The following is a 25,957-nucleotide window of genomic DNA, read 5'->3' as shown; positions in this document are numbered from 1 at the left end:
AGATTTTATGATTTTATTTTCAGAGTATAAATGTCTATATCTCAGTGTGTGTGTGTGCGTGCACGCGCGTGTGTGTGCGTTTGCACGTGTATGTGTTTGTGTGTGTGTGTTTGCAGAGCAGAGACAAGACAAGGAGAGAGGGAGAGAAAGCGAAACAGGGGAGACGAAGGGGAGGGAGTGTGGATCATGCATGTGCATTAACTCAGCTCCAGCGGCACAGCAGCAGCAGAAGCAGCAGCAAACAGAAACAGCAGTAGCACAGGAGAGAAATAGAGAGAAAGACAGAAAGGGAGAATTGGAGGGAGGGTAGTAGTCTCAGGCACAGGAACAATAGCTGCAGAGGACTGCTTTCCATCTCCACTAAAAGAACAACGGACGAGTACTAGAAGGAGGAGAGGATGTTCATGATAGTAGTGAGGCAATAACGGAAGAGAAGAGTCACATTGTAGGCACTGAGGACTGGAATCAAGGCTCTTCTCTGCTCTCCATGTTTTTGGGGACTCAACATACCATTGCCTTCGTTTCCAAACCCAGAGGAGGATGTCTGTGTCGGGAAAGAAGGATTTTGACGTGAAGCAGATCCTCAGGCTCCGCTGGCGCTGGTTTAGCCATTCATCCCAAGGTTCGGCTGGCAGTGGAGGCGGAGGCGGTGGAGGGGTGGGTGGGTACATCCAGCAGGATGGCCTGGACCACAGAGGGACGCCTGTCCAGGGCCGGCTGAAAAGCCACTCACGTGAAAGAGGCATTGGAGGACTACGAAAGAATAACAGCCCGGTTCACAGTATTTTGGCACCTACACCAGGGCCCACACCTGTCTATGTCAGAACGGGTCAACAATCATGGCACCATCAGCAAAACACCATTCAGGGTCTCCAGGTCAACGAGGAATCCTCAAAGAGCAGCTCCTCACCGAGCACCACAAGAAAGGAGGACACCATCACTGGCCAGAAAGATGTAAAAAGCAGCACAGAGGAACCTGCAGAGGTGGAGGCCAGAGAGAGGTACGACGGTTAGGAGTCATTTGACTTAGTAGACAGAATCATGCTACATCAGTAACCTTGTGTATTCTTGATTGGCCGAAACCCGATACTGCTATTTTGGTAAGAAGTTGTCTCTTCCAGTTTTGTAAGGAAAGTAAAGCTGCTTCAAAATTATGAATTAATTAACAGTTTTGATGATGTTTTGTTAAAAAAATAGCCCAACACTGCTTGGATGTTGCTTAGTTAGCACATACCAGCCATACTTTAAATCTGTTTAAAATATTTCTGAGACTAAATGCATACATACATATATATATATATAGTATATCTAGAGCCTCTGAACTTCATTCAATATTTACACTTTCATCCTGTCCGTCCATTAATCAAGCAGAATGTAAATACATGCACAGCTCTCATTTTCCAATTTACTCTTGCTCTGTCTGCAGCTGCTCTCATGGCTCACCTGGGGGAAGATCACTCTTATTGTCCACAGCATGTTAGGCAAGGTAGCACCATTTTAATTATTCACCAGACCAAAAGCCAAGGCTTTATCTGTTCCATTGTCTATGTTGTGGTCCAGATGACATGCACTGTATGACTTTGCTTAATTCCTCCAGATTCTTAAGTTTGTACACATTACAATAATGCATTCTTCCATGGAGTTAAAAGCGATAAATAGCTATTGAATCGCATAACCAGGAACTAAAAAGTGTGTGTGTGTGTGTGTGTGTGTGTGTGTGTGTGTGTGTGTGTGTGTGTGTGTGTGTGTGTGTGTGTGTGTGTGTGTGTGTACTAAAAGCACCCCACATCAAGGATGAAAAGCCCAAGTCTCCCTTTTATCTGGTCTGTGACATTCTAAGATGATTGGTCCTTAGGCTTCCCTGTGTGCCTTTGTTTTCATGCACCTGGGGACAATGATAGTGTACCTATCCCTTTATCTTAAAAAGAGCTCACCATGATTAAACAGGTAATTCTGAATACAGACTCTCTGTCTACAGCCAGAAATATGTCAATGTGGATTAAATCAATGCCACGAGCAGTGGACGGTTGAGTTCCCTGAACAGAGCATGAATTATTCTGAGTTAAGATACAGTTTTGGAATCAGCCTGACATTCGGCTCTCAGTGTTGGTATAATTGGCAGATGTTCATGTTTGTGGGTCCCTGTATGTGAAGAATGCATGCATAAAATATGTGCCTCAAGGTAAAAATGTGTAACTCGACAGCTCTCAATGCAGACCTTGAGTTCAAGATGGCCATGTAAAATACAGAACAGCCATTATATTTTGACAATAATACTGAAATATTCAAATGGTTCTTCTCTGGTGGATCATAAATATATCTCGGGTAGACTTGTATTGATATCCATTCATGAATATGATAATCAGCAATGTAATATAACAAACAAAAAGTGTTTTGAATTATTTGAGGATTTTTCCCACCCAAATTGTTAACAATGTCAGAGAAACAAACCCTCTGTTATTCTAAATAACAATGTATAGAATATTGACAGACAGTTCCATCAATTTATCCCTTCATTTAAATAAATACATCGTCCTCTGTACCTATTTTACATAATTATTAAATCAAGAAATGTGCATTTTTCTGTTCATGCAATAGCAGGCTGCCAAATGAGTTTGACCAGGGCTATCAGGGAAGCACATCATTTAATGTGGTGAGATGATATGGGTGTTCAATTAGGTATGTGTATAATGTTAAAGCAGTCATTTCATACCTGTGAAGCACTAGTTTCTGAGAGGTTTGGACAAGCACTGCATTTAGATGTAAAAGATTGAGCTAGTGACTGTGTGATACATCATGGCTTGTATGTTCTTCCACGGCTAAGTAGATGTGTCGATGTCACTGATATATGCACATTCATTTACTCCACCAGCTGGGTGGCCCTATTACGTCTCACATCATAAATCCTTGACATATAATTTGTCACAATCCCTCAGGCAGAATGAAGAAATTAGTTCTGCTGGCTGCGAGTTATACAAAAGTTGTAACCGTTCCTTTGTAGTTGGAAAAATATGTGCCAGTCATTTTGTGTGACGTGCCCCTCAGTGATTAGTATCATTCAATGTCTACCGAAAAATCTGTCCCTCCACTTTATTCCTTTCTTCTATAGATGTGTTTCTCACTTTTGTTATTCATATTCCAGATTGCTGTCAAACTGAACTAACTGGCACATTCAACCAACATATTTCATCCTAATTGGGTGGTTGTACTATTGGATAAAAATACTGTGGTCACAGTGGCTATACATTTAGCTTTGTGCCTGAATTTAAGAAAGTATTCTTCGTATTAGTCGGCTTATTAATCATAAATGTATAAGAAAATGTATATCAGTTCAGAGGTTATTCAGCAGCAGGAAGGGTGTTGGCAACATTACCATTGAGCTTGTGTCTTTTGTGTTATTATTTTTGTTGAAGTTATGTAAGTTTTGTCACACATTCTAAAAACCTGCCTTGATGAGTATTGAAGGAATTTCAAAAGGTCAATTGATGTTGTGGTTTATGCTGATCTACTTATTGTTGCTCTGTTAGCTTTCTCTTGAACTTATTTAAAGGTTTTATAAATAACATTCAGAACATTAATGAAGCAATAAACAACTATTTGCTTTGTAAATATATAGTGGAATATCGGCATGGTTAGCACAGAATGAAGGCACACTTCCTCTGTTATTGTTGTAATACAAGTGTTTATGTTCTTTCTTTATGTAACCGGGTTGGCAGTGCATGCATGTTAGTGCATGTGAGTCCCATCATAGATATACTCTGAATATATTATTTAGCCTATCCAACTATTTACTTCTGACAAACTGGTAGTTATCCACAGAGCTGTTAAATCAAATGTAGTTTAGTAAGCAGGAGATAATACCACGTTGTTTTCCACCCTTGCTCCTAATGCTCTATATTCAAATATATACTGTATATTTGTTGTGTCCTCATGACTATCATCCAAATAACCTCTCCCCATCGTTGACAGAGAATATATGACAGAAGTTTACCTGAATGGAATAGAAACCCTGACCTCTCCCACATAAACACTAACAGAGGATTGAGTCAGCAGACTGTTAGTTTGAATGATATCTCAATTCCCTCTCCACCGCCTTGGAAAAGAAATACCACCACCTCACCCCCTGTCAACAGCAGTAATTCAGATATTTGTTGGATGTCTCATAACACCACATTGCTTACAGGGTCTCGGTCTCCTTGTGACACATCCAGAGGAGGCGTCCTTAAGAGGCTGTAAATTGCAAAATACAGTATATCTGTTGTAATATCAAAATGACACCTTCAGGGATGTAGGAGGTATTGCAATCGCATATAATTGATTCTGAGCATGCTTCAACTTTGCCAAATCAGCATTCTGTGTGCAACAAGGCCATTGCAGATGGAAGATAAAGATCAAACCAGAGGTTTTAGTAACCCCTCCTTATGCTTTTGCAGAAGGCTGTGGACAGAGGTACAGTTTTATTTAATGCTGGACACATTACTAATTTCTGTTCAAATGCAGATCAGTCATCTTTTCCACCCGAATGGACCCAGTTCAAAGCAAATCCCTCACACAGCTTTCTTTGAATGTTACACCGGCACTATGAATAGGGGCTGACTTCTGAGGCACTCACGTTAACTTATTTGCATTGAAGAAGTTTCTTTGAGGCACAGACAACTGTGATCAAGCTGAAAATGTCATAGTTAATCATATCCGACAGCAGAAAAGTGTTCAGTATTTTTTTCTGTAAAATGCATGGTTTGCATATTCAATAACATTTAGATCTGTTGGAGGATTTCAGGGAAATTAATTAAAAAGATGTGGTTTTAGTCACCAAATAAAAATGGCACTTAAGACATTTTTAAATCTGAGTTTTTAACCCTCTAAGCTAGAAAGATTGGGAATCGATATTGTATCTCGAGATCTAAATCTATCTAATACACAGTATAAACCAAATGCATGCAACCAATGCTCCACGGCTTTAATAATATGGATTAAGTTGTTTACCCACTAACATCAAATGTAAATAAATTACAGATCTAACAATGATGACAGACTATGTGAGTAAACTGCCATCAGCAAAGCAGGTAGAAGCTATCTGCTAAGATCTGCACATTTTTCACTTAGATGACGCCCACAACACACACACACACACACACACACACACACACACACACACACACACACACACACACACTTTAAATCACATCTTCAAGCATTATGATGCAGAGCTCAGCATTTTTTTCAAAGTATATCTGTAAAGCCCCTATCACACTGTCCCGAAATTGACACCACATGGACACACGAATATGGAATTGTGAATTTCGCATGAAGATGGCCCCGAACCACACACGAAGGCAACATTTACATTACTGTACATTTAAGACATACAACTGCAACGAAAGTAGCAAAAACAATTACCGTATGTTAAAGTACTATGATACTGTACTGATATGTTCAGACTTTGTTCTTTACTTTCTCCGTCTTTATATGTAGAATATATTAAGTTTTCTCCATCATGTTGTTTCCATAGCAACAACAACTTCCTGTCAACTCGCCTTCAAAAATAAAAGCATCTAAATAAAACAGGAAGTTAACCTAAATTACATTTAAGACATACAACTGCAACAAAAGTAACAAAAACAATGTGATATCCTTTTCAGTTTCACAGAACACAAATTGGGTTATTTACATAATATGTTTTCATGATTTTGTTGTGCAATAAAACAACCAGAAAAAGGATAAAGGAAATGTTCAAATTCGGCTCTGATCGTAACAACATCGAGCCATTCGTGAGGGCATCTTAAGCCATCGTATGACCGCCGGTGGAGTTTCTCAGGCTCCGGCAGCAACTTCGTGAGCGGTGGCAAAATCTTTGGCATGCCAAAAAATTGCCGAAGGACCTTGCGAAGGTTAATTTTCGCGTTGAATTTGTGTGTCCATTTTGCCGGGGCAAAAAATGCCTGATGGCACCGATGATCAGACGAAGATGACATGATTTGAAAAGATGCCCTCACGCTGGCCTTACGAAGGGCAAAAAGATTCAACACGAAAATGAACCTTCGCAAGGTCCTTCGGCAATTGTTTGGCATGCCAAAGATTTTGCCACCGCTCACAAAGTTGCTGCCAGAGCCTGAGAAACGATGGCTTAAGATGCCCTCACAAATGAGTTCACACACACGATATTTCCTTTATCGTGTTTCCATCTGGTGTCAATTTCGGGACAGTGTGACACAGGCTTAAACAATGTCATTATTGAAATAAGATTTACCAACTCATTAAAACGTACCACTCCAATCCCAGTGTTAATATTCTGTGTTTAGCAACATTCAATTATAATCTCTATTTTGAAATATGTTCATCTACTGGCACATTATTCCTCAGTGGCTTCAAGCAGATATTTCTCTTAAGTTTTCAAGTCAATTATGTAAATGTTCATTATTAAACGGACATACTTTGACAGATGATTTTCATTTTTAAATATGTAAGATGTAACTCCTCTTGCAGTTTCTTAATATTCAAAACATCAATTAGTATGCCACCTGAGATTTTCATTAGCTTTTTGCAGAAATTCTGCTGACATGACTTCTCCACCATCACTTTTCTCTTTACAACGTGTGCGGTTTTGGTGAAAGCTGTAAGAAGGCAATATTTCATTTCTGTTAATAGCAGTGTCAATTTTCCACTGAAGTCTCTCACATAAAGAGCCCAGAGGCCACATTCAGAGCAGATTTCAAAAGACGTGGATCCCATATGCTGCTTCATTTCCTCCATCATTATCAATATTAAGCATGTCCGGTATTACAATGGAATGAGAAGAAGGAAGTCTGTTGCGAAGCCTCAGTGAGATAGTAAAGTGCAGATAGAAAAATCTATTTCTGTACAGAGTTATCATCTCAGCCTTACTGCCGGGATCAAGCTATTACAGTCAGTGTATATATTTCTCTCTACACAAAGCTGAATGACAGTAATACAGACTGTCAAAGCACAGAGGCATATTGAGATCTCATGGAATATATAGACTTGGCACATGCTGCATGAGGCTTTGTTGGAGTTGTTAGATTCTCAACCCAACCCAAGCTACTCAGCAGCCTTTAGGGGCAAATGGCTGTTATAATCCATTTTGAAAGAGACATTTCCCATTGGACCCAGGCAGGCACGACTTTCCCTCTTGTAAAGGGATGGAATTGACATTAGTTGGAATAAGACTGAGATTTTCAGCAACATGTCTAACTCATAACCTTTACAGCTACAGGCTAATCCTCGCTAACCAAAGCGCATCAGGAATTGTCCGACTAGGATGACAGTTTTGACCCATCGAGATGTCAGAATGATTATAGGAACACAAACATGATATTTAATATGCTGTATAACTCATATATTATTTTTAATGAGTGTTGTATCTTCACCTGAAAAGCTTGTTAGTTTTTTTTTTTAAATGAATATGTTTTTCTCAGATCCAATTTGACACATTGTGGTGTGATAACTTCAGGAAGGTGTGAGGAGATAATGACAAGACTTCAGGTGACATGTGTTCAGTCAAGGAAGAAAACGTCACATGTACTGTAGGGTGAGGAGGGATGAAGCCCCCTATTTTATTCTATTGATGCATATAGGCAATTTTACTATTGTTCTAATCTATAATGTTCTACAAATGCAGGTTTGCACATTGAATGTTTGTAGATAACAAAATAAATCTACAGGCCTTGTTAGGGTGTGTGACTCTGTGAATTGCTCAGTATTATGTGATGTACAGCAATGTACCTACAGCAGTTTCTCTGGAGTAAGGTGTTCTGGGGCTTTAGTGCCTTAATAAAATTGGGCTATACCTCTGATGATCCAACCCTCTACTGAAAGTGAAATATATCCCTCAGAGAAATTTACTGCTCCCTAGAATGTGATACCAAAGCAATTAGTGTCGGAGAGATTGGTAGGCATGAAAAATCCTTACAGCATGCCTTGGAGCCAATACAAAGGCAATGCATCTCAGTTTTACGGCCCCATTGCTTATTCAGTCTTGTTTGGTGTTCCTCTCCAAGACTTCAGAGTCAGTGGGGAATTATCGTGACAGAGCAATAAATTACTCTTGCATTTAGCATAAAGTCTCCCAATAAAGGTTAGACTATAGGATTCTGCAGTGACCGGGGGGCAGTATAAACAAATCCCCAAGGGAAAATGTTGCTTTTGGTAATCAAAGAGAAGAAATCACACACCAGGCTAAAAACGTTATAATAGTGTCTTAATCAGGATATCAATAAGGGCCATCACTCCCTTACACCCCTCCTGTGTTATCAATCTTTGTATGCGCCAATATATTGTGCAGCCAAGCATGACAGGTTTTCATTTCATTCTATCGACAAATCTGTAACTTTGCTAGTTTATGCAGCTCTCATGTTGGTGCATAACTGGTAATGAGCGGGGATATTAAGTGTTGATTTAAATAGCTGTGACTTTTTTTTTCCTTGAGCAAAATCAGTCTTGAAACAGCCGCAGGACCGTGAGATGACAGTAAATTCCCCCGGAGAGGCAGCTTGGGTCTGTTTATGTAGCGTAACAAACAACCCTAAATGTCAATGAGTGGACTTGCTCTGTGAAGGACACCAAAGTGTCTGGGCTGCATTATTTGCCACGTGTCTGTGGGATTACTTGGGTGCCTGTAGAGCCGCATGTAATCTAGCAGCCTGTAGGGACAGGGACTCAGCCTCAACGAAATGCTGTAAGAAACAGGCTTGTTCACTTGTTAAGTCCCTGTCTTTGGAAAGCCAACGTGCACACACAGATATATAGATGCACACAAAGGCATACACACATTACAGACACAGTGACTTTCTGTCTGGAAAGCTGTTGCATAGATTGGGAAGCTCGCTTGTCCCATTGGACTGCAGTGCTCAGTTATCGACTTATGTATGCAGTTGTGTCCATAACAGTTTTAATTTCAGCTTAAGTGGCAAGAAAGCTGCAGATACACCTCAGGGAGTAGAGTGCGATGTGTTTGACTAGGCCATTTTGTGTCCTCAATAATATGTTGCTTATCTTGCTTCGTACAGCTTTTTTATTTTATTTTTTTTATTAATGTTATATTTATGATAGGGAGGACAGGGAGAGGAAACAAAAGTTGGTTCAATTAATTAGTCCTCCTAAATTAAATGTCTTTGTTATTTCACCTAAAGTGTCCGATCTTTTCTCTTTGTTTTTGTCCGCATTATGTGAAGTCCTCGTCAAGTGAAGTCATGCTGACGACTAATTCTTACATATGTCTATTTCCAAAATAAAAAATAAGAGGAAAGCTCATTGCAACAAAACCTTTTAAGCAATGTAAGTAAATATTCATGCTTTAGTGCATTGTTTTAGCCTTAAACCATCTCTCTTCTCTTCCACAGGTTGGCCCTGAGCACCTTCTCCAAAATGAACACCAACTCCTCGGATGAGTTTTTCCAGGCCACAAATCATGCAGAACAGACTTTCCGTAAGATGGAAACCTACCTCCAGCACAAGCAGCTGTGTGATGTTCTCTTGATAGCAGGGGATCATAAGATACCCGCTCACAGGTTGGTGTTTGCGCTTCAGTCCTCTTTGATTTCATTAATTACACTGCATCGGTTTAGTTAAGAGATACAGAAGCTCGTCTGAATTCACTTCATTAGGTTGCAGATGCGAGTGCCCAGGATTTGGTCTGGACCAGATTTCGCATTTGTAAAAATATATTATGTCAGTCCAGATTCATCTCAGGAATAATCGAATAATCTTTAAAATGCAAGAGCAAGATTCTTCAGATGTTTAAGTGACAGGAAAGATATGCATACTCTATGCCCACTGGTTGGCATCTAAATCATGCACACTGCTTTAATCTAATTACACCACTGCACTTCCTCATTTCCACGTTACAATTGTGCAGTGGAGGAGCAGTGTGATTCAATACATGAGTATGTCAATATTGAGGCATCAAGCCCTCGGTTGGCAGAATTGAACATATCGCATGACATCCCCTGAATGCAGAGAGGCATCACGTTCACTGAGTGCATCTTTTTGTGTACGTCTTTCTACCGGCACATTTTGTTAGTTCATCAAGACAGATTTATAAAACAGAAACCAGAATACTCCACAGAGAGGAATTATTAGGGACTGACCTATAGTCAGTTCTCTGTCTACCGGTTCAATGTGGATTTATATTTGTAAACCAGGTAAAGCAGGAACGGTGTGTAGACAGCCAAAATAATGCAGGATGAACCACAAATATTGAAATGTAGATGTCGATTGCTGGACTGTCCTTTCCTTTTATCGCAGTGTGATCTCTGCTTCTCTTCATGATCAACCATTGTGTTGTATGAGACAAATGAGAAAACATAATTAGGAGTTGGAGCAGAGTAACTATTAGCAACATTAAGTCAATGAGATAACTTAATTCATCATACACTGAACGAGTTGAATGTGGTGGGAACAATACCAAAAATGCTGCAAGCACAGAAGCAGAATAAATCAATTTAGGAAACAGTTACACATGAAAATACACAGAACATTGTAGCCGAATATACTGGAAAGATATACCCTTTTTTGAGGAAACACAATGATTGATTCACTTACCCTTTAAACAATTCTGCATTCAGATCTCACTTACGGTATATAGTCAGGCCAAGTAATGTACAGTACACAAGAGCAATAATTCACTGTGTTTCATTTATGGCAGACTGGTGCTGAGTGCTGTGTCGGACTACTTTGCTGCTATGTTCACCAGCGATGTGAGAGAGGCAAAGCAGGAGGAGATCAAGATGGAGGGAGTCGATCCAGAAGCCCTCAGGTCCCTGGTTCATTTCGCCTATACCGGTGAGTGCTCGTAAACACGTTCACTAGCTCTTGTAAGTAGTTATGAGCCTTCTGAAATCTAGCATGATTAAAATGGATCAATAAGGCAATTCACCACTGGGCTTACTGACTGCAGCAATCCAACAGTGTTGTTTTGTTTACTAGACAAATCCCCTTTGATAAGTCTGTTGTTGGGAATATCCAAACCCCCATTTTCTTTATTCTATAATAGGGTAAAATAACACAATGTTGTTGATCCAGTATGAGATGTTAATAATTATCTCCACAATGTGTTTGTCCTTACGGCTACCACCCGTCATGACATAAAAATATATTCTTCGTGTCCTGACATTGCAGGTGTCCTTGAGCTGAAAGAGGAGACCATTGAGAGTTTATTGGCGGCAGCTTGCCTCCTCCAGCTTTCACAAGTCATCCAGGTTTGCTGTAACTTCCTGATGAAACAGCTTCATCCCTCCAATTGCCTGGGAATACGCTCCTTTGCAGACGCCCAGGGCTGCGTGGACCTGCTCAATGTGGCTCACAACTACACCACGGTAAAAGAGCGAGTAGTACTAGAACATATTTATATGGCTGGGTGGGCTGAATTATTTATTTTGTAACTACAGTTTGCACACTGAAAGTGGCTATGTTTTGCATTACTACACAATAGCTGTGGCAATGGAAGCTTGAACATTAAAAAGATTATCTAAACATGTAGTTTAATCAACGCTATATCCACTTTCACAGGACAGACAATCACCATTGTAGTGAATACAAAATGAACTCTTATTAACATAATGTAAGAAGCTGAGGATTCAATTTAATATTTGTTTCTAATTTAAATGTATAGTAGCCTGTGTGATATTAGCATTATGTTGTCAATGACGTCAGGTTTTGGTATAATGTACATAACAATTATTGTGACCATAGCTAGGCTAGCTAAGTCAAATAACATGTCATGTTATTTAATGTTATTTAAAACATGTCAACCTGTAAAAGAATGACATATTTGTTTCAGGGTTATTTATTTAATATAATTTGAGTAGAGAAACGGAGGACGTCCACATTTGAATAGAGATTGAAAATGTTCATGCTTTCACTTTATCTAATTTGGTTATGTGGCTGTCAGTACCAGATACCGCTACGCTTCACATTGATTAGTGCACTGCCAGACCTAAGAAATTGCAATTTTTATATATATGCCTGCAAAGAGTATTTGCATTGGATTAAGATTGGTGCACACATTTGTCAGATAACGTCTTGCTGGTCATGCAGAAGTGACAGCATGAGGCAGGCGTTATCTCCTAGAGGACATCTGCTCAGTCTGTTTACATAGCCCCCATCCAGGACCAGGAGGTTAATCTAATCATCAAACTGCACAAGAGGGCCAACTTCCTGTTCAATCACTTGTGTAATGAGCAGCGAGAGCTGTGGGCTTCCTGGAAGTCCGTTCTCCGGGTTGTGAGTGGAGCAAGTTTTGTTTGGATAAGCTTGTTTTTCACAGTTAGGCACAGTTGAGATCCGCCTCAGACGTCCTTTTCCTCTATGAAATAGTAGCCATTTTTATATTGCAGTAGATAAAACTGTATTGTTTTATTTTTGGGATTAAAGTATTTTCTTTTAACAATAAAACATGTTTATGTTACATGTCACAATAAATACCACAGAAATCGGATGTTATAAAATGAATCTCAATTAAGAAAAATATTAGAATATAGCAATCTGACTCTGCCAGGCCTTGCAAATTGTCTGGTAATCAAAATGTTCTTGAGCAGTAATTATGCTGCCTCACTCCCCTTAACATCAGCGTTCCTCCTCAGAAGACACTGTTATTACAGAATTACTAATTTACATCAATTAGTTTCCTATCCCGCTGATCTTGTTTTCCAAGCAGTTTACCACCAATGAGTTTGCCAGCATCGGAAAACACGTCTTTTTAAATGTTTATGAAACACTCTGTTGAGCTTTCAATTTGGTTGTCAGCTGTTCAGTGGTAATCACAAATAATTGGTCTGAAGTAACGTCAAAGAGTTGGATGGCATTTCTCTGTCCTTCTTGCCACAACAGATCAATAGCTGTCCCTCATTTCATTAGGGCTGTTTCTGTTAAGCTCTTAAAACCTGCTCTCATAATAGATTGCTGTAATTTGTTGCAAGTTGATGATCAATAGCGTCCATGTTTTTTCGTAATTGTTGAGCATCCAGTCTAAGTTATTCAGGCGGCTTAATATTTAATGCTTAGCTGCCTCGTTAAAAGAGGGAAATCACTGCGCGATTATGGCATGGATTGCTCTGTATTTCTTTCATCTGTTTTAATGTGGAATATAACATATGCAGCAGAAGCAGGAGGGTGTTTTATATAGCATCATTTTAATGGAGCTGCCGTGAGACAATGTCCTTGAAGAGGTAGCCATGCAGCGTTGTAATGTCGCCTGGGCTGCTGGCCAGTAAATGGAAGATCAATCTTAAGGCAGGCAATAGAAACCGTGCAGCTTCTACAAAACTTAAATCTGGACACTGTCTGTGTGTCATGGTAATGTTGGGGAGCAATGCCTTTTTGTTTCTCATCAAAAGGCTTAATGGTTTCATCTACAATAAGCAGCACAAATGTTGTGTAAGCTTATAAAGAGGCTCTTTCTGGAGGTGTTTTATGCCAGATTGATTTGAAGCCCGCTGCTATGTTGATTCTTTTATATAGTGAGCCAGCTGAGTGTAAAAATGTGTAAGAGATAGAGTGTATTTCATCAATGTAATCTGTGGGGCCGCAACCAACTGACAATAATTTTCTCCATTAAGAGATTAATTGTTTGGTCAGTGTTACTCAGTGTTTGCCAAGCACGAAGATAGGGTCCTTAAATTACTTGTGTAATTTAGATATCTTACTGTCATTAAGTAATAACAAAACTAGAAAATAATAGCTTTTTTATCCATAAAAAGATATTCAAACTGAGGAATCAAATATTAGAATATTTGGCCATTAATGTAATGGTTGACAACTCATCTATTTATCTTTACAGCTGAAGTGAGTTATATGTATATTAAATCATTGATAGATACCTCTAAATTTGCTCTCTCAATCTATTTGCATTATTTTTATTTATTGACTCTGTTCTTGTTCCATTTGGTCCTCACACCCGCACGCACGCACGCACACGCTGCACCGAGCATACTCCCTGGCTAATGACTGATTATTATCTTCCTCCTACACGTCTCCTCTGTGTACCAGGAACACTTCCTGGAGGTCATTCAGAACCAGGAGTTTCTGCTGCTCCCCACGGCTGAGATTATTAAGCTGCTTTCCAGCGATGACATCAACGTCCCCGATGAGGAGACCATCTTCCAGGCTTTGATGATGTGGGTGCGGTATGAGGTCCAGCAGCGACAAAAAGACCTCGGTATGCTGCTCGCCTTCATCCGTCTGCCTCTTCTTCCTCCACAGGTGAGATAACATGGACAGGGGTAGAGGTGGTGTCTAGGAAAATGTATGATTTGTCGATAGGAAAAAAGGCCCCTATAAAGCATGACATAGTCAAATGTTCAAAATCCAAAGATAAGTTTACTATCATTGCAAATTTAAAATGTCGGAACCAGGCAATACAAAATTGCATTTTAGTTTGAAAGTCAATCTACTAAATGATGAATTGACTACTTGTTTCAGCTATAAGTCACATACATTAACTGAAAGATAACCACCCAGTTCACATCCAATTGACCACTGTAAGGCCGTGAACTACCGTATTGTCAATAATCATTTTGTTTAGTGGTTGTACAAAAAAATTCTACTCTCAATGATAAATCAAACTGACAGTATGACAGCTAAACATAATTTTTGATATGCATTACCAGACTTTAAATTGCTTGCTTATGTTTGATTTATTATGGTTTCAAGCACAGCAACTCAAGTTTTATAACAGCTGTATATCAGAAGATAAGAAGCATTTACAACTTAATTTACATACCATCCAACCCAGATAAGCAATATTTTCCAGATCAGATTTTCAGACCTTATTTAAATGATTGCTGCTTTATTTTCACTGACGGACTTCCAAGACTAATTATGCACATGTTTTTCACTCTCACTTTATATTGGTGAAATTAAAAAATCACCCTCAACATTATTCTCAACACAACTATGAAGTGAATTATTTTTATAAATAACACAAATAAGTGGTAAATATTATCCAGCACAGAAGTTATCTCATAAATTGTCTTGGGAGATTTTGTCGGTTGTGAGGCAAATAAACATCAGAAATAATCAATCTGATTTTCATAACCGTTACTGTAGAAACTGAAAAGATGAGCCGCGTAATTCCACATAACTTGCAGGCATATCAAGATCCATAGTTTTATAAAAAACATGATATGAGGGTTGAAACATTAAATAAAACCAAATAAAAAAAGTGTTCTCTTGTCAAAGAAAAGCTACAATCGCGTGGGTTCAATAGTAAATAGAGGTAAGATGTTTAAAGAAGCCCTATTATACACATGTTCAGGTTTCATAATTGTTTACTGTGAATCTACTGTGACATGTTGTCATGCTTTATTGTTCAAAAAGTACTTTATTCCTTTTTCTCCTTTTTTGAGAATGTAGCCTATTGATGTGATTTCTTGAATTGTAGCTCCTTGCAGATCTGGAAAACAACAAGATGTTCTCTGATGATCTGGAATGCCAAAAGCTTCTGATGGAAGCCATGAAGTACCATCTCCTGCCTGAGAGACGTCCGATGTTTCAGAGCCCAAGAACCAAACCTAGGAAGTCCACTGTGGGCGCACTTTACGCTGTAGGAGGGATGGATTCTACCAAAGGTACATGGCCCGTATGCTCAAGGTATCAATACACAAGATTGTACTTGACTTAATTGTATTACTTGCTGTGGTTTTAGGCTCCACCACTATAGAGAAGTATGACCTGCGGACTAACACGTGGGTCCAAGTTGGAGTAATGAACGGACGCCGGCTGCAGTTTGGTGTAGCAGTAATAGACAACAAGCTGTACGTGGTCGGAGGGAGGGATGGACTCAAGACGTCCAACATGGTGGAGTGCTACAATCCTATCAATAAAGTGTGGTCCACCATGCCACCGATGTCAACACACAGACATGGACTTGGTAAGTGTGTCCAATGAGATAAATGTAGCTCAAATTACTTCATTTAACAGTAATAGACATATATCGTAATAGCTCGATAATTATATGCTCTTCTATCGATAGAGTATAGAGTGGTGCAGGGATGACATATTTACCCAGAAGTAAGCTGCGCATGGGTTCCTTCGACAAAAAAGCAATGGGATTTCTCCATAGGATTTTGGAAAATAGCTCGAAATAAGGTCTGTGGAAAACAAACCTGTTTGATAAATGCAAGTTTTGTTCAGCCGGATAATATCCACATGTCTACCCTACTTTTATAATGTTCTAATCATAAATCTAATGGCCAGAAGTAAAATGCTAACGTTATGCTATAAACAAACTACAGTAGGGTCGCACGACTTCAACGTCACGACAACTTAAGATCGATATTCAAAAATACTGATTCTAAATTGTACAAGTTGAAGCGTTTGTTTTAACAGTTTGCAAGAGCACAGGTACTTGCTTTCAAGCAGAAGAGGGGCAAACAAACTTAGCGGGAGTGTTTACGTGTTCGGCGTAATGACGTACAACGTCCTCAACAACTTCTGTAGTCCTATTCAGCCACTTGTTAACAACCATCGTTTTTCAGACACGTAAACTCTTCAAAAATCACCAGTGGGGTCAATGCTGATGTATTTAATGTCGTAGAACAAAACGTGATCCGTTGTGTCAACCACAGACCTTATTTCGAGCTATTTTCCAAAATCCTATGGAGAAATCCCATTGACTCTGAGACGATGGAACCGGTAGTGGTCGAATGCTAACTCACTTCCGGGTTTTAGGACTTGACACTGCACCACTCATTAGGTGATCTTGAAAAAGAAAAGGGCACATTCTTTCATAATCTATTGATTAAAGACATAACAAAATTACTTTGCCATTCCAAAACATATAGTCACTCATCAACCATTTTAAAAAGTACAACAACAATTGGACACTCTAATGGCAAATACAGTATGTCAGTAGAGTTGCAACTAAATATTGGTTAGTCTTCTCATATCAATGTTTTAATCAAATGTATTGATGAACAACTCCACCGTAGCACCATGTGTTAAGAAAACGATTTCCAAGTCCTCCATTTTTCAATGTTTTTCACACTTCCATTTATTATTGTGTGTTTGTTTTTGTCATACTTAAGCCAAATGTATTTTTACTTTGTTATTAGGTTTTTTTATGATGTATAAGCTTGGTCAGGCAACCTGGTGTTAGGAAAAACCAACAACTGCAGGATGCATGCTCAGGAGGGTCACAGCAGGCGTGCTGTAGAAAATAATCATACATTTCTTTTTGAGATACGCAGACCTTTGATATCTTCACATTCACTTATCAAAGCTGGGCATGCTGTGCTGGCTCTGCTCCTCTTTACCCTTCCCTGCCCAATAAATCTCATATCAGAAGCATTTTGATTCACAGTTGAAACAGGTCTTGGTGACAGAACAGGAAGATCTTGTCAAAGAGTTCATCCCGCTCACCCACTGTGGTCGGACATATCAGCCAGCCCAGGAGATCACACTGTACAGATTACCTCTGTTGTCTTTGATCCTCCCCGTAGCAAATGTCTCTTGCTGCTTTGCCTTTGACATGCATATTTTCAGTCTGAATACATTTAAGCTTTTCTGTCTACCAACATCTCTGCCCAACCATTTCATGCTGCGAGCATTATCATTAAGGACAAGTCAAAGTATTTATTTGTATTCCAAAGCCACTAGTCGGCAATAAAAAGGAGTTTAACCACGACAATTGCTTTTGTCTGACAGTGTTTATGTCATTCGAGGTTTCTTGAATGCGGTCTTGCCCTTATGTTCCTTCAAACATAATTGAACTCTCACCAAAGGAAATAAGGGTGGTAATATAAAAATCCATTGTGTAAAACATCCTGTGCAATGTTGCTGGGTGAAAACGCTTTCCACTGTGACTTGGGAATGAGAAAGAACCATGCAGTTTTATAGTCTTCCTGTTTTTCTGAATGCAGTCGGTCAGCTACATGACTCACTCTGCCCAAATCTAAAATGAGAAATGTACCTCTGTCGCAGCTCTTTCTAAGAACTGTTGAAAGAAGACAAGAGTTTGGTTTGGTAATTTAATTTAGATCATCCTATACAAATACATACAGTATATTAATACACAAAATGTAACAATATTAATAGATGTCATAAGTGTTCAAGAGGATTGTTTTACTTCTTTACTAAATCAAAATGTATTTTGGTCATTTGTATCTCTTGTTTCTATTTGTGTAGGTATAGCTGTGCTAGAGGGCCCCATGTATGCTGTGGGAGGCCACGACGGCTGGAGCTACCTCAACACGGTGGAGCGCTGGGACCCGCAGGCCAGACAGTGGAACTACGTGGCCAGCATGTCGACACCACGGAGCACCATGGGAGTCACAGCACTCAATGGAAAGTAAGTAACTTAATCGCACCTACAGCCCTGCAGTCATTTTAATGCTTAATAAAATGTTCAACCTCACACTATGAGGAAAAGTATATTGTCGTATTTCTGTGTCTTTGAAATATATTGGATCCTTCGGTCGATCGAGGTCACTGGCATCTGTAAAGCCACAACCAGCAGTGAAGTGGTGCAGGGTCTGCTTTCATAAAGGTTTTCCTTTTTAAATGAAGAAAAGATGAATGTTACAGTGTTGAAGAACAAAAGACTCCCCCACACTCTCCTCTTCACTGCATCAGGTTATATTCAGTGAGTTCTGCTCTTCCACATAACAATGGTAACATATGAAAGCAAATTGTGTATAGAATAGAATACAAATAAAATATTCTGAAAGTTGATTTGCGGACTGTTTGAAATATAAAATAAACATGAACAATAAATTGCCTTGTGAAATGGTCAGCAGAAACGTAACTTGAAATGAATCATGCAAAAACCACAGGCATGGTTATGTAACTTATAGTGCACTGGTCCAGGAAAAGCTGTTCAGCATTAGTGCAGTTGTACTTTGACAACATTACACATCTTGAATGCAAAATCAACCCTTGTGGTCTGTGTGAGGTAAACTACAACGTGGCTGCAGTAGTGAGCAGCACACAGCGAGGATCTCTGAGGTAATTCATACAGTGTAATTTAGACTCTATAAAAACACTTTGTATATTTGAATGAACTAAATGCCTGACAACATTATTTGAAAGTAAATTAAGCAAAGAAAAGACCGACTCCCAGACACATTTAAATATGTTTCTGTGCCGAAGGAGAAAAAGAGGCTGCTGCTCTGCTACATCCAGTATTCAGTGTAAAAGTCGATGCTGAGTTATTTCTGCAACTAGGTCAAAAATAGACAAAAAGGAAGCTGTTTCCCTAGCCTCTACTTTCTAGCTGTTGGGCCTGTGAGCTACAAGCACTAAAAACATTGATGTGATCTCTCTGGGAGAGAACACTCTCAAGGAAAGGGCCTTTGAAAAATGGCTTTTACGACTAACTCCTCTGACAGAATCTGTCATGTTATCATTGTTTTGTCATGCTTTTCTTTTTGAAACCTCTGATGTGAGCTACTCCTGTCAGATCGAGCAGTACTTGATGCCTGATGTCAGGGATTTTTAACTCATTTTGTTATATTGCTCAGATTGTTTGCAGTAGGTGGTCGGGACGGCAGCTCGTGTCTGAGGTCCATGGAGTGCTTCGATCCGCACACCAACAAGTGGAGTATGTGTGCTCCCATGGCCAAAAGGCGAGGAGGAGTGGGTGTGGCAACATACAACAACTTCCTGTATGCCGTAGGCGGACACGACGCCCCCGCTTCTAACCACTGTTCCAGACTCTCCGATTGTGTTGAAAGGTCTTTGAATGCTTCTTCTCTGGAGAAAACACACACACATGTTTTGTAAGAGGTTTTGGATTGCTGTTGAATTCAGTCATGGGTGCGGACCAGGCTGTAGAACAAAAGGGAGACAAACTGCTCCTGATCCCCACCCTTTTCCTGCATTTTAAGACACGTCTGTGTTATACTACTACAATACTCAATTGAACAGATCATAGTTTCCACACATTGTTTTATAACATATTATCTGGCACCATCTGGTGGCCATAATACCCCCCTGAACCCGAATGGGATGTGACTGTCGAGAGCACCTCCAGTCGTTATTTCATTATAAGAATCCAACTCCATTGTTCTTATTAGACCTCATGTTGGTGTGCTTACCATTATTTGTATATTCGAAGCACAAGATACACTACTTCTGCAATAATCCATCATTATTTCGAGAAACGAGAAAACCCCTACATATACAGTACATACATACATTTAAAAACGTTTTTGTAGGATAATACACAATTGTTCACTTTGCACTATATGCTGTTATACAATCATTTACTTCAACTTCACTCCTTTCAAAAAACACATGGTTAAAGTAGACACATATCTCTTCAGCAGTGCCTTTTTTTCTGATCTTTAAAACAGGGATTTTACTCACAGGAAGCATTGGGGATATTTTGTATTGAGATTTTTAGTTGATTAGCCCCTTAGGATAAAGCTGGACCAATAGACGTTTTTTCACCGCCCTCTGGCTGTGAGAGGTATCGCCACAAAAAAGACACCAGAGCAACAGAGAAGCAGCTATCTCCAGATAAAAAAAAAAGCTGAGTTCAGAGGAAGGATGAAATAATAACAATCCAAAGTAAGATGTAATGAGAGCGCTCCTGGGGTTGGAGGAGACACAGACATCTCACCTGCAGGCATTTGTGCTCCAGCATGGGAAAGTCGCCACAGACACCAGACACCATAATTCCTTCGTTGTATCAAATTATACAGAGAGCTCTCCCTCCCGGCAACAGGCTGCATAAGCATTGTGTGAATGTGTTAAGCAAGGTCTTCATTGTAACAAATGTTAATTTATCTAAAAGCCCCCCCACTACAGCTTTAATGTCTGACTGTCTCCAAGATCAGTGTTAAACACTTTTACCCTAACCCTAACACTCACTTTTAAATGCAAATATTTTAGTTAGTAAAACAAATCAGAGATATATAATATTGAATCATTTTGAGTTTAATGGTGCCTTGAGTCGCTGTTACATATTATTACATCGGACAGTGTTTTTGTTGTGGCATTTGGTGTTTCTATTTAAAAATGTCCTAATTACAGATACATTTCTTCTGTCATATCATTAGTTGAATTGTTTCGCTTAAAACTGTTTTATAAATATAAATGACTTCATTACCAACAAGTTATTGAAGAGGAATCATATAAATTATCATACTTTCCCTCAACAGCATGGTAAAGAGAATCTCTCTGAGGACCCAGCAGCCACCAGCATCTGTCCAAAAGACCATTTGAGCTTTTAAGTAAACAATCTGGCTCTCTATTTGTGCTAAAAAAAGAGTTGCCGCCAGTGACCATTCAGACATCTGTGATTAAAGAGTGGGAATATAAGGATGTTTAAATTGGTGGGGAAGGGACACTGTTTCCTCTTGAGATTAATGCTGATACGGTTAATCTTTTAGACCACATATTTAAACTTTGAATAACCTTTAGGGCTTTTTGATGTACGGAAAACATAAAACACAATTTAGACACGGTCAAAACACAGGACAAAAGAGACAGCAACATGTTAACATAACATCCGTATCATCATCTCAATCAAAAACAAGTAAAAATATTGCAATTACAGGTATGACCCAAAGACGGACACATGGACCACTGTGTCGTCCCTCAGTGTCCCCCGGGACGCAGTGGGTGTTTGCCTGCTGGGGGACCGGCTCTATGCTGTGGGGGGGTACGACGGCCAGTCATATCTGAACACTGTCGAGTCCTATGATGCACAGAACAATGAGTGGACAGAGGTAATCCCAAAATCATCATGCTGTTACATAGCACAGTTTAAATATGATATTGACATTGTTTCATATTTAATAGAAAAATTGGGGATTTTTTACTTTTAAAATGGTTTAACTTTTTAAAGGAATTGCCGATTGTTTTTGCCAGAAATGGTTGCTAATAACATCAGTTTCCCGGCTAACCTAATAATAATAGTAATGCATGTGATTTATATATCGTATATCCTTTGGGAAAATAAATCAAGTTGTTGAATCCTATCAATATTCCTTAGCTTGCTTTGTGTTCCCACTCTTGCCTCTGTAACCCTCTTATCGGCATGAAGTATATGGGATTCTTTTTGAAGACGGCCTCAGATGGGAGGCTGCCTGTTAACCTCTCTGTCGTCCTGTAGGAGGTCCCTCTCAACATTGGCAGGGCAGGCGCCTGCGTGGTGGTGGTGAAATTGCCTTGAGCGTTTTGTCTCACGACATCATGGGAAACAAATGAGAAAGTAGCGAAGAAGAGTGGACAAACAAAACAGCGGATCAAGGACACATCCTTCGAGAGTCATGTTTTTTTCTTTTTCACTCGGCTTTCAACATTTTCAGAGGGAAACACAGACAGAGCCTTGCCCATAAACCATTGTTCCTATCATTAGTGGACATGCCTTCCCACTGGGGAGGACTTATTCAGAAACTGGAATGCAATGCACATTCTCCACATTCTCAACCGATCAAGAATTTTCAGACTTGGCTAAGCTGTAGCAAGTGCCAAGCCTTTGTTGTACTGTTTTGTTAGTTTTCTGAAATGTTCTGTGTATGTCCATTACATTTAATTTAGAAGTGACATATTGAGTAAATTAGCCATCTATACAGAGACTTTTCTTATCAGTGCCATCACATACAATATATTTTGGGCTTTATATTTCACTTTATAGCCACTCAATTGAAAGTTGTTATGATACATACATGTAACCAAGTACCTGTGTATTTCCTTAGTGAGTGGTCTGTACAGATTCTTACTCTTTAGCAAAGAAGACCACTGTGATGAGTTTGTCCAGACTGGTTTAAAGAACAGGAATGAAATCAAGCTTTTTGCTAAAATATATAACTGAACATTTTCTTTTTTATTGAGACTGTAGCTGCAGAACACCAAAGTAATTTGCTTGTCTTAGAGGTCTTGTTACACTTTAAAGAAAAGTTTACAAAATTGTAAATTACAGAAAATATATCATATTGATATTTCACACTGCTGTACAGATTTTTGTGAACTTTCTGAAACCACATGTGTTGTTAGAATCATGCCAAAACCAGTGCACTCTGCTGACCACCGATGTGATTATTATTGTTATTATTCTTTTTTATTTCTGGGCATGCTGGCTGAGCGAATGTTTGACTTGATTTATATAATATTATATATCAAGATCCTTGTCTGTTCTGCATTTTTAAGGATATGATGCCTTCGCGGTCATGTGGATGATCTTATAATTTATAACATACCCATTGGATTCATTTAGAAGAGAAAGCAGACTATGTCTAAGGGACAGCAGTTGCAACTAAACCAGCTATCTGAGTCTTATGTGCATTACTCAGAAACAAGATCTTACTTTTATGTCTTTACATATTTAGGTCCATAGTTTATTGCTCTATTCATAAAAGTATCAACAACGATAACTTTATCACAATAAGAACACTTTGTACCTGTGTTTGGGGCCGAATGTTAGTTTTTATCATCATTTTGTACAGCATGCAAACCTATAAATAAACTTTCTTCAGTCTTCTCTGCAAGTCAGATCCTTAGAGCTGAATGAGGCGCCTAGGCTGGGATATTTAAATGTCCCTTGCTCTGCTTTAAGTAAACTAAACAGATTTGGAAGCTGCTTTGATGTCGGCATTAACCTCAGTGTTCTTCTCATTGCAGCACCCACTTTTTAAATCATGCAAGCATGTTTGAGGTGCCGCTCGACAGACTGAGGACCAACTGTTATTGCTTGCGTTTGATTTTTTTCATTGTTTACCATCCAAATAGTTCACTCTGCCTCACCCTCCTCTCACTTGTTTGGTAAGATTTAAATTGTTTTTGCAGACACAATTTGGGCTTATATGTCCACAGCTGTTCTCGGAATACACCAAATATAACACTCCTTTATCTTTTATTTATTTTGAAGCAAAGCCCTTTTTGCACCATATATATCTCATTTGATGTGCAGATAAATCTCCTCTAACTTCTTATTTCTGTTTATCTGCATCTCCTGTCAGATCCTGTAATGGAGATCAATAAAGGATAATAGCTTTCTCCTTAGTTCACCTCTGGAGGGTATAATATAACCGAAAGCCCTACCATGTAGAATATGTATCTCCATATATCTCTGTCTAATTAATTCAGCATAATATAACGGCTGTAGTAACACAAGCCAACAGTGATGAAAATAGCTTTATTCAATTTGTCCCTGCAATGGATAACATTTTTGCACATTTGTAACCTTATATTATTTTCTTGGGAGGTCTCTCACTATTGCTAAATCCTACATATGTTATACTAAACTGCTTTGCAGACTCCGGTCAAGTTGCTACCCAATAGTTGGCAACTGCAGTTTAAAATGTGGTGAGAGTATGACACACTCTCCCAAAGTCAACATGTTGTCTGTTTCTGGGAATAAGGGCTGTAGTAAGAATGAGCTTTTTGCTGCTTTGACTCGTGTTAATTGACTTTTGCTTAATGGTTTGTAGGAATTTCTAAGTGATAAAATCACATTTACATTTAGAGGAAAGGTGGTGCTGTACTGATCTAGAGCTGGCTGAAGTTTGATATCAAAACCACATCTATCTTTAACATATTATTACCTAAACATTTTAGTATTTCAAATGATTAAATAAAACATATTGATTTATAAAAGTTTCCAAGTTTCTCTTTGAATTTCTTCATAAGAATTAAACATGCCGGCTTATTAATACGTATGTCCATTTATTGTACATTTCAGTCATCTTCAATTTTCTCACTGCACCTTTATCCAAGTATGCCATCTCAACACAGCCCAATTAGTTCATCCTTCCCTGCAAAGTGTATTCACAACCGAAAGCAGGCATTATCCAAAGATAAGTGAAGATACAATATCTGGTAACAAGGCCACATTTTATGATGATTCCATGTTTTCATGTTGAATGAACTTGAATATAAACGACTTTTCGTAAATAAGGTCCCTTCAACATTATTACAAAGGAAGAGATGGAGACAAAAACTGGAAATGAAATGTGGTTTTGTGTATCCAGTTTAAAACAAAAATAATGCAGAAAGTTGGAACCAGATGAGAGCTTTTAAGCGTGAAGGTCCCAGCACAAGTTTAGATTGTTAACTACTATTTAAGGTACTACAAACTAATGCAAACAAAGTATTGATATATGCATCCATCCATGATCGATGATGTAAGGGACAGTTTCGCTTAGTTCATTTGAGCAGTTTGAAGACACACTCATACTGTATGCTCCTTGATGGTGATGTAATAATATCCTACATTATCAAGAGAGGGTGCTGTTGCACTGCACAGAACACACCAAACCACACTTACCACCGCAAACAGCAAATCAAAGTTCTCCAATACCATCACTGTTCATAATACATGTCAACGGGCATTAAGAATGCCAAGGACAAATACTTGAGCTAATAACCCTGCATAATTATTAAGACATGATGATGAAATGTTGGGAAATTGGATGTTAAGGCGTCTCCTCTTACTTTCAAATGAGCATCATGCTGAGTTTTAAGGGAAGCACGGAGACTATACAAGCGAGATGAAGCCCGACTTGAGAGGTGTTTTGTCAGCTTTTAAAGGGATTTTCGGCATCACAAAAGTTTGATCAATCTCACATAATTGTGTGACAAATGTAGACAGATTGTTCTATTTTTAAGCTCAGCTCCTTGCCGTTTTGGGGGGATATTTTTTCAGGAGTAAGAGTGCAGCTCTGCCTTGTATTTTATTCTCTTTTGTGTGCCTGACAGTTAACAGAGATGGAAAGCGATGAGAGAACGCTGCAACAGCAGAGTGTGAGGATAGCAAACATTGTACCAAGAAGACACATCATATGTTCACCAGATTGCTTTCTTCCTATACATATTATATATATAAAGATAACAAGTTTTTATAAATAATAAAACATTGCATTGCAAAGATAACATGTTACAGATATTTGGATTGCACCAAACACATTTTCTTCTGCCAGATAAATGATAACGCTGCATAATTGTCTGCTGTCAAAATACTGTCTCAGAACTTCAGTGCAGATCAGTTGGCCTAATG

The 25,957-nt window shown here is 38.9% G+C and overlaps 1 protein-coding gene across 1 annotated transcript; it reads left to right on the top strand.

The window, feature by feature from the left end:
- Positions 1–227: 227 nt before the first annotated feature.
- klhl4 (kelch-like family member 4) lies at positions 228–24,555 on the top strand. The gene is made up of 11 exons (XM_010788020.1): positions 228–1,001; positions 9,360–9,527; positions 10,664–10,800; positions 11,137–11,333; positions 14,005–14,217; positions 15,398–15,584; positions 15,662–15,886; positions 18,142–18,304; positions 19,476–19,688; positions 21,518–21,689; positions 22,076–24,555. The coding sequence occupies exons 1-11, from the start codon at positions 541–543 to the stop codon at positions 22,133–22,135; spliced, it is 2,196 nt and encodes a 731-aa protein (XP_010786322.1). The 5' UTR covers positions 228–540; the 3' UTR covers positions 22,136–24,555.
- The last annotated feature ends 1,402 nt before the right edge of the window (positions 24,556–25,957 follow it).

The sequence above is a fragment of the Notothenia coriiceps genome, unplaced genomic scaffold (genome assembly GCF_000735185.1).
Source record: "Notothenia coriiceps isolate Sejong01 unplaced genomic scaffold, NC01 NC01_scaffold00031495, whole genome shotgun sequence".
NCBI classification, from domain to species: domain Eukaryota; kingdom Metazoa; phylum Chordata; class Actinopteri; order Perciformes; family Nototheniidae; genus Notothenia; species Notothenia coriiceps.
The sequence above is the reverse complement of the archived record's forward strand: the minus strand, read 5'-3'. Positions and strand labels throughout refer to the sequence as shown.